This window comes from Watersipora subatra, chromosome 7 (genome assembly GCF_963576615.1).
Source record: "Watersipora subatra chromosome 7, tzWatSuba1.1, whole genome shotgun sequence".
Classification (NCBI taxonomy): domain Eukaryota; kingdom Metazoa; phylum Bryozoa; class Gymnolaemata; order Cheilostomatida; family Watersiporidae; genus Watersipora; species Watersipora subatra.
The window spans coordinates 22,686,407-22,696,748 of record NC_088714.1 but is presented as its reverse complement, the minus strand read 5'-3'; the positions used below and the strand labels follow the sequence as shown (position 1 = coordinate 22,696,748).

Genomic DNA, 10,342 nt, shown 5'->3' with positions numbered 1-10,342 from the left:
CATGAATTAAATTTGATATGTATAATTTAAATTTTAAAAACACCCAGCATATGAAGATCAGTATTAAGTGTATTAGATTTTATTTTTTTCAAATGTTGATGAACTACCTACGCCCCTTAGCTGAAACTAGCCGCTATCTATTATTATTATTAGTATTATTACCTAATACATTTGCACACGTTGATTTTTATTGAATATTTAAAGGATTTAACATTTTGTTGTATTTGAGGATTTAAAAACATATTCACCCTTTTATGTTGACACACTATAATCTGAGTGCATAAGTCAACGAATTAAGATTCTGATTTGTTAATAGTGCTTCAACACTGAAAGCAGGTATCCATGTCCTTTCAGACAACAGATCCGAGATTTTATTAGTCTTTGCTCAATAGGATTAAAGATTACCTTCCACAATATTTTAGTAAATTTTAAAGTATCGATGTTTTTTTACCATTTTTAACTGTTTCTGATGTTTGAGGTTATCTGACTGCCAGGATGTTTTAGGATTAAAATTGACAAAACTTGATCGCAGTCAATACATTCGAAAAAAAATGGCATCACTAGCTATTACTGTTGCTAGACTTGATATTGGCTAATGCATTCAACATGTAGCATTACATGTCACGACTCTGTCTGTTTCCTTGCAACTAATAATAGACATCATAATTGCATTGCGTTTGATCAAGTTTCGAGTCAAGTTAAGTCAAGTACAAGTTTCGTAAATTTCAATCTTAAAACATCCTGGCAGTCAAATCACCTCAAGCGTCAAAAACAATCACAAATGATAGAAAAATATCAATGGTTTTCAATAAAATATACTAAAAATCTGTGCAAGTTTATCATCAAAAGCATTTTCAAAAAGCTCATGAACGCTTGAAATGATATGCACCAAGCTTGCCATGATAGATTGTTGAGTTAGCTAATGAAATTACCTGGCAATATAAAGACTGAGAATAGAACCTAATAAAGGTAAGTAATTTCAACAAATGGTGCATTATAAATAATTATTTGTATTTGCTTTTATTACTGAATACTGTTCTGGCTGAGCATGAAGTTTGTTCAATCCAAATCATACGTAGAAGTAAAGCCAGCCTACCCTAAGTGACAAAGTATAAAAGTTAACAGTCCAAGTAGTAATAATGAATCTGTTGAGCTGCGACTATTGCTACAAACTTTACATAAAATATTGCATATGCTTGTCTTTTGCTAATACATGTAGGTTTCAGAGCACTTGCATAAAATAGTTGAGACAAATCTATAAAAGGATTGTAACGCTGAACATAAACTCTCTTGCAAGTGAGGAAATAGGAATATGGCGCTATAGCTTGACTCTTCAGTCTTTAATGATGGTAGGACAAATCATGAAATTGTAGCTGTAATATTTGCATTCAGCGGGAGGGCTCATTGGTACTAACTCCCAGCTGATGTTGTCTCTCTTGAACCCAGCAGCGAGTAACTCCGGAATTTGAGTTTCCTGTACAAAAGGAAATTTGCATTATTCATAGTTAAAAGTTCGTACCATTCACAATTTTTGTTTTAAACTTTTTGTAAGTATAAGAGGAGATTGTGAAACAATTATTGGATAAATTGATTAGCATAGAAATGTGCTCATGCGTTGTTTTATTATTTTGACTTCTGCCATTATATGTTGCTTGTTTATCATTTCACTGCTGCTTTACTCGTTGCAACTCAACTTTTACTTGTTAATAACGATAGAAATATTAATGTGTGAAAAAATTGTATTCTAAAAATGAGTATACGCTGCAATTATAGCTTTGGTTATCTTATAATATTAGGATAAAACGGTCAGTTATATTTGTTAGGTTTTATTGAGCAGCGAGCTCTGTAGCTTTTCGAACCCTTTAGAAACATAATACTGATTGAGCATTCAAGAGGCATATAGATGTACATAGTACACTGGTTCTGTAGTTCTGACTAAAAACATGCAAAGTTTTTATGCTTTTGATGGAGAGTGTATAAAGTTTTTATGCTTTTGATGGAGAGTGTATAAAGTTTTCAAGTGGTGGTTATAGATCAATTTTCTTATCCGGATTATTCAATATTTTTACGTTTTAAATGTATTTTCAAAAATTCTGAGTTGAAAACTTTAATACAAATTGATAACTTTGATTTTAGTAAATCATTTAACTTTACCCTTTTAACCTTTAACCTTCAACCTCATTTAACTTCCACTCTTGTATGTTTCTAGTTAAATATTTATGGTTACAATTTCCATGAGCCAGATATTGAATATTTCAAGAGTCAATAAATGAATGCTTGTGTGAGGTCACACAATTTCATTTACAGCAAAACATCCATGTATCAATATATTACTGGTTGTGAGCGAATTGTCGTCACATTGGGTGTAAAATAATTAGGTTTATAAACAAAGAAGATAGAGCCACTTTAGATGCAAAGATTTCATGCCCTTGTATGTTTATATTGAGCATTATCTCAATCCACTTAGACTTTATTAAAGCTAGCAGCTGTGGACCAGTCATCTATTCACTGCGGTATCACCATTTACCTTGAAACAGCTAGTTGTTGACTGATGCCAAGCTATTGCGCAGTATTGTTAATTATGTCACGTAAATATATTTTAAAATTTTGCATAAGTATATGCAACAAAATGTTCTTTACATTATTCAACTACAGTAAAACTATCCACAATTGTATGTTTTTCTATAACAGGTTTTAGCAAAACTCGACTCACACCCTCACTCATTCATGTAATAGTCAATCCAGACTTCAGTAGACAATTGAATTTTAAACCAGGCCTCAATTGTTTGACCAGTGACAGGTACTTCAATAGCTAACTGGCTTTGTTATCCCATCACTCCTATGATAAGCTATTCTTAGCTACATCACTTAATACATGTATAAGTAATTACTGTAGAATAATTCAAATATAATTGAAAAAAATAAGTTTTCACTATTGCAGATAAAAATTGGATTGGCAAAGATTTAGCTGAAACAGCAAAACTTCTATAATCCAAAATAAACAAAACAATTTTTTGAATGCAAGAAGCAAAGTTATGCTGTTATTCTTGTTAAGAGTGGAAACTTGGAATACATTCAATCTGCCTGCTATTTACCTGTGATGAAAATTGCTATATTCACTTTAGCACTAGTTTGCTTTCTCTAATGAATAACCAAAACTAAAATTATTATTTAATTTAAATAACTTTGTTAATGAATAATTTTAGAATTCATATTATTATGCAGCAATCAGAGTAAGCGTGTCTTGTAAACGTTTTCAAATTCGGCAAAATTTGGCACCTTGTACTCACCTGAAACATGACCTCGATATCAGAGTATTTTCCTTTCATATACTCTCCCCATGAAGTTAGGTTGCAATAGGTCAGCACTCCCCCGGGTTTAAGAAGCCTTGGAGCATGCTCCTTGATAAACTCAAACTGGTGGGTGTGCCAGGTAGCCTCACTTAGGGGATAAGTATCGTATAGGATTCCTGCAATAGTTACCATACACTGAACATAACTATGAATACCTATATTACTATATTACCAAATTACTGTTATACCATATTACTATATTACTATATATGGATTAATACTTATATTATTATTAGGCCCGTATTCCCTGGGGCGGCTGGCCGGCTGAGCTGCCCCAACTTTTTAGGAATTTTTGCCGGCTAAGTACAGTCAAACTAGGATAACTCGGCCTCGGATAAAATGTAAAATTTTATCACGAACACTTGGTTAACTCGAACGGATTTGTTTGGTCCGCTCCACGCAATGATAAATTGCTTTAGATAACTCGACCTCAACAGCATTAACTCGAACAGTTATTTGCCCAACGGCTACGGAAACCGTTTTTATCGCTGTAGAGCATCACTTTATTCCAAGCCATATATAGATAAACGTCAACTTTTAATAGTTATTGGGCGTCATTATTATCATCATCGGCAAAATATTCTTGTTAACGACTTTTATAAAGGTTTACAAAAGGTCAAGCTTTAACAAACATCCGCTTGGCAATAGCCCCACAAAAGCGTAGAAACCTTAGGATGAACTTAAAATAAAATTGGCAAAATTGATCTTTGTTGAAACGCTCAAAAGAAAAAGATGTATTTTTTCTGAGCGTTTCAACTGCGGTCAAGTTTAGCCTATTTTAATCTGAAAACGTCCTGGCAGTCACATCACCTAAAACAAACAAATCTCAAATAATAGGAAAAATGTTTATACTTTCTGATAAAAAATTTTTAAACTTTACATGAGATGCCAGGTTGAGGCCCTACATAAAAGAAACTGTTGAGGGAAGCTGACACGGCCCCTCCAAACCCCCAGATGCTCATAACTCGTTGCCTAACATTAGCCCCTCCAACTCGCTTAGCCGCCCCAACTTGCAACCAGGGAATACAGGCCTGATTATTATGGGTATTGTAAAGCTCTTATTACTAAAGTTACCAAAATTCAAAATTGCTACAAAAAAACTGATAAGGAAGTTTTTATTTTTATTGTCTGTTATCTACCAGTCAAAGAAGTTTTTAGAGGAATATATTGCGGGTGTACTTACTAAAGTTCAAGTTAGACTAATTTAATTTAATCCGATAACTGAACAAAAGTGCCTCAATGGGTTTCAGTAACACTAGAACTAAAAAAGTTTATAACTAAAAGCCTTTAGATATTCAGTGTAGAGGCAGAAAAATCTTCTCGCAAGATTACCTGTTGTGTTGCAAGGGACACATGAAATATTTGCACAGCTCAAAAGAAAATTGACGTATTACGAATTTTCTTTTTTCTTTTAAAATACAAAATTAAAAAGGCTTTTAAAGCAAAGACAGAGTTACACACTGTAATCAAAAAAGTTTAAATTACAGATTTATAGCTTAGCAAAAATTGTTAACACAATTTTTAAAACAAAGCTATTGGCTAACTACTAAGCGATTGGCACATTTAGTCGTGACTCAATTTGGCTGGTGGCTACTTCAGAGTCTAATGAGCTCTGTGAGATTAGTTTATCTTCTCCTCTTGTTGGTAATTTCTGTCTACAATGATCTCTTGAGCAGCTTATGATTGTTTTTCATAAGTTGTACCAAACATTGATTGAATTCAAACTAGCAGAGATGAAAGTTTAGAAGGTCTATTAACAAGTAGACCTTGTCGAAATTCACACAAAAAATTATTGTAAATTTTGGTTTAGAACTTTAGTGTTCAAAATTGCATATAATTAGTAGCAAGTTTATGTTCTACTAATATGTTATTGCATTTGCTTAAAGCATGTGTCTCATATACACCATGTAAAATTTATACGAGTAGGTTTATATCCTAGCAAGTTAGGAATTGTTTTGAGCACTATCATCTGCAAGCTTTTCAGGCATCCAAGAGATAATAAACAACCTAAAACTTTACCAGTTTTCAAACAAGTATTACACAAATACATTTTCTGCATCTTATAAAAAGAAATATTTTTACTGTAAATTGAAGTTTTTATTATTTGACATGTCCATGCTATTTAGATTAATGTAAGATTTTTATTCTACCAACCCGCAGATCTCATATTTAGTTACCTTTTAAAGGCAACTAAATTATATTATATAATTTTTATATTATTATTACTTATTTATAATTTTTGTATTATTATATAAGAACACTTTCTTCTTTTCCATTAAATTAATGGAAAAGAAGAAGGTAACTAATATTTTCTGCAATTTAAGCAAATCATGCTTTTGCATGGTTAAATGTAATGTGCCATGCCGCCAATGCATGACATCAAGCTCAGCAAGGTCGTATCCTAGTTATTGGTTTACAGTCATGACTTCGTGTTGGCTACATGAAGGGACAAGACTGCTAAATTTGAGGGTGAAAAAGGAGGTCGAGTTGTCAATGTATGCGTGATTAATGAATTTAATGTCCAATTAATTATTTGTTAGAACAGCTGCGGGCATATGAGATGTATAAATAACACATTAAAGCTATTACGTTTCATGGCAGCACCCGGCAAGAGGTTTCAAAGGGCCATATGTCACAGAAAAGAGAGTTTAAATCCCCATTAAGCTCCCATGCAATAGATACAATGTTGAAACATTACCTTTCCTAAGTTTATATACACAACAAGTTGTGGCTTATGGTCTACATTATTTAGAAATCAAAGTCACATCTTACTCCCTGATCAGCTGATCTGCCGGCTGTGCAGAGGAACTAGAAAAACTGTAAAACGTATCTGCTAAATTTTCCTGGGTGTGAAATTAAACCAAAGTGAGTTTTTTAGTTTCGGGCCTGAGATGAATCATTTAAAGTTGCTTTTAAAAGTTTCAGTACCTAGACTCCATCAACCAGCAATGAATTCATCCACTATGTACAATTGGTAAAAAAAAGTTCTGGAATTTCAACAAGAAACCTAAAACAGCTTTAGAAACACATTGATAGTTGCATTAGGTGTAAGAAGGACATACTAGGATTTGTGGTTGAACATTTTGGTGTTTTTAACCATTTATACAGACACATTGCTTCTTCTTATTAACCAGATATAGCTCAGTTTGAAAATAGGTTATAGAAAATAACGCTGGCAAGAAGACGAGGCCAGGAGAAACATCTGTCACTAATAGTTACCAAGTTAGAAGAGTGTAACTTAATTGCTACTAGTTTAGTATTTTAGAAACAAGTTTTACCATCAAATGAAGAATCTTCTAGTGTCGGCACCACATCTTCCCAGAAACCCTTCTTAGGTACAACCTGAAATGCAAATGCAAGAATGCTAGTCTAGAAATATTCTAGCATCAAAGAACAAGAAAGATGCTACGATTCAAAAAACTCTAGACTCTAATACAATAATTCTAATAATTAAAAGTAGGAATTATAACTTACCATACCTTAAATTACATAAAAACCTATTAGAGATATTTTATTTTTAAAACATCGTTACTTGTTGTTGCTCTATATTTCGATCATGTTAGTGTTTTTTGTAAACAAAGTCCACAACGTCACTCTTTGCCTTGTGAAAGTCAAAAGATGAGTGCAAATGATTTTACAGTAAACAGAAAATAATACTGTTTACCATAAAACATTTACTAAACTTCTATCTTCACCTATTTACAACTTTTTGTAAAACAATTTGATAAACAATTAATTCATAATAATGGTAACTAACTTTGGAAAAAATGAGTTATATTTGTGTCAACAACTATTTCATTTGACTAAATAATTATTATTGTGTGAAACTACTGAAGCAGCAAAATTATTTAGTTTCTTAGATTTAGTTTCTTTTCATCTAAGATTTTGGCTAACTCCTTGAACCCTAACTGAGGCAAAGTAATTGTATTAGTTTGTAAATGTAATGCTATTAGAAACCAAATATCTAGTTTGGTAGTTCTGTAATATACTAGTTTGCAACCATTTTACCGCTAAACAAAAATTTAAAAACTGGATTGACATGATTCTAGTCAAGTTAGGCAATACAACAAAGTTTTGTCCGTATTTACTAAAGTCTTTGCCAAACTCTTTCTGATGTAGGCAAAGAGTTGCATTACTTTAAACATGAATTTTTGTCAAACTCTCAATATAATGAACTCGTAGAAGGATACTTAATTTGGAAGTCGATGAGCTCAGTGTTTGAGCAACCATTAGTTTTGCATGCAAGCGATCAACTGACCAAGCTTAAAAAGCAAAACTATAATTTCTTCTTACAGTCGGCTAAGAATCTCTCCTTTGAAAAGTAAAAATTAATTTTTACTTGTGAGAAAATAAAGCGGTCTATATGAGATTTTCTAATATGATAGTTTAAAGTGAATGCTGCTCATTATAAAACCTCCTGTTGGTGGATGCAGTTAAACAGCTCTATACACAGTGTGAAGTTATAAATATAGCATGTAATTCAGTTTTAAGCTGTAAACAAAACAAATAATTTTGCTAACCTAATTAAATAAGATAACTTATAATTTGATAAAATGGCTTTTGGGTTATAAACTACACCTTGTTTTTACTCCTCAAACAGCTATGGTAACTCTACCAAAGTTAAACCTACAAATGTGTTAAATATACAAACGCAAGTCTCAAAAAAAATTATAAAACTGCCTTTTGATTTTTTCAGCCTTATACCTACATGTAGCTTCTTTTGGACTGACTCTAGGAAACTATGCGATTTATGTGTACAATATTATCTGGTTCGTTCTGTGAAATCTATGAATATTTATAGTCAGCAAAAAACAAAACTAAACTGAAACACTCCATCAGTCAGCCTTTATACAGCTGGCTGCATTTTTGTCACCCTTTTGTCATCCTATCAGTAATTAGTTTCCTTTTACTGGTGGCTATTTTTAATATCGTTATGTCAATAAGCATTTGAAGTGATGTGAAGTAGCCAGTAGGTTCTTATGTTTTACTTGTTTTGTTTAATTGCTGTATTTTAGTTTTTCGTATTCATTGTATTGAGGAAAAAAACACTCCACAAGTTGTCTTTTTTGTCTAATACAAATATCATATACATTTCAGTCAAAGCGATGCCCGATTTGCAGAAGTAAATGTAGTTATTTTTTTAAGTAATTTGAATTACTCTTAATAATAGTAATTTTTGCATAGCTTAATCCTTTCTTCTTGAAGCTTGACAAAAATTTAAAGTTATTAAAATGTCAAAAACAAGTTTGGAACTGATTACAGAGTATTTGGTACAAGAGAATGTGAAAGGGTTAAGTATTTATTTTAAGGTTACACCAAGCATCAAAGAAAGTTAGTCTGTTTTTGGAAATATTTCATAATACATGAGTGACTGAATCATTTTTGTAAAAAAAGCCTTGCCCACAAGCTTTTAAAAAGAAACGAAAACTATAAAACAAGCCTAAGAAATCTAAGTTTTCACAGAAAAATTATAGCACAGAATAAATATCTGTTGTATTTTCCAAACAAAAAAGTCATCACTCGCATGCATCACACCAATAAAAAGAAGTTGCAAGTATTTGACCAATAGGAAAGCACTTGCACTAACTCTACCAATAAGAAACTTTGTAGACATTTCATACTCGGAGATGTAACCAGGAAATGGCAAAATAGTAATTTGTGATCAATAAGTTCAGTATAACAGATGTTCAGTTTACTTACTGGTTACAAGCAAGCAACAGTTAAATGCTTCTGGTACCAATTAATAAAGATAAATTAGCATAAGCTCACCTTAACATCAGGGTTTGCAGCCATCACATCAGCTGCCCACTTTTCAAGCCGTTCATAAACTTCGTCATTGCACTCAACAATAACATGTTCCTTTATAGGAAATTCTTCAATCTTAGTGGCAGCAATTGCCAGACCAAAGCCTAATTCAAGCACGCGACCTCCTAAAAAAGCAGTTTTGCAATATTTGAAACGGTATGACAAATCTTAAATAAGTCATGTATCTTGTGTGTAACTAACCTTTAATAGAAGCGCCTAAATTTATTTCATAAGCACAGTTTGAAAATGTATTTTTGGTGAGGTGTGTTGGTATAGGAACTCAAATTTCTCGCCCAAATCTTAGAAAAGAATTATATCTGTCTTATTAACTAAACACACTGTGGCAACTGACGATGTTTTAATTCAACGAGAGGTTGTTTTAGTCTAACAATATCAGAAATGAAAATGATGTTTATCTACTTACGTAACTTTGCGCCAACATTATTAGCTGACAGATTCAAGAAGCAATAATATAATAGTTCAGTATTACAATAATATTGATATTATTTATAAGGTAATCACAGCCAACTTTCGTCACTTAAATTATAACTAACTATAAGTAATTTTTACATACTAACAAAAAACAGTTTTTACAGCAACGATTTTTATTTATTTTTGTTAGATTTGTTTCAAAGTAAAAAAATAAGAGTTGTGCAACCTTGTTTTAAAACTGCATGCTTGGAAAAGCAGAACCATAGCTGACAGGTAACAGAATGAAACTTGTCAGATAGTTATTTGAGAAATATTGTGTGGTTGTGTTGCACGTGCAAGACAGTCTTTTTTGCAGAATAAGCCATGAGATTTTAGTTGTTTTCATTCACTTACTTCTTCATGCAAAAAGTAAGGCTTTTCTTAACAAAGTACCAAAAACTCTGAATGGTTAGACAGTTTCAGGAAATACACAAGCTTCATTGAAGCATACCTTTGCTCGCTGCCACAACAGCAAGGCTGTGCATGAACGGTGTTTCCCACCGCTCCATGACCGGCTTGCCTTGAATCTCCAAGTGCTCATCTGTAGCATCAAAGTCAGCGCTACAATCTTTCCAACTCTTTTTCAAATCTTCTCCAGGCGCATAAATCTTTTCTTCTGCCATTTCAATGTGTTCTAAATTGCTGCCTTTCACGCCTGCTGACACTAATCTTGTGAGCTCGCTAGTAAAGCCTGGATGTCCTGCAAACAATTT

The 10,342-nt window shown here is 32.5% G+C and overlaps 1 protein-coding gene across 1 annotated transcript; it reads right to left on the bottom strand.

Annotated features, from left to right (window-relative positions):
- Positions 1–987: 987 nt before the first annotated feature.
- On the bottom strand, positions 988–10,308 carry LOC137399761 (guanidinoacetate N-methyltransferase-like). The gene is made up of 5 exons (XM_068085979.1): positions 10,081–10,308; positions 9,123–9,283; positions 6,632–6,695; positions 3,291–3,469; positions 988–1,474 (listed from the first exon to the last, which is right to left on the bottom strand). The coding sequence occupies exons 1-5, from the start codon at positions 10,250–10,252 to the stop codon at positions 1,334–1,336; spliced, it is 717 nt and encodes a 238-aa protein (XP_067942080.1). The 5' UTR covers positions 10,253–10,308; the 3' UTR covers positions 988–1,333.
- Between the last annotated feature and the right edge of the window lie 34 nt (positions 10,309–10,342).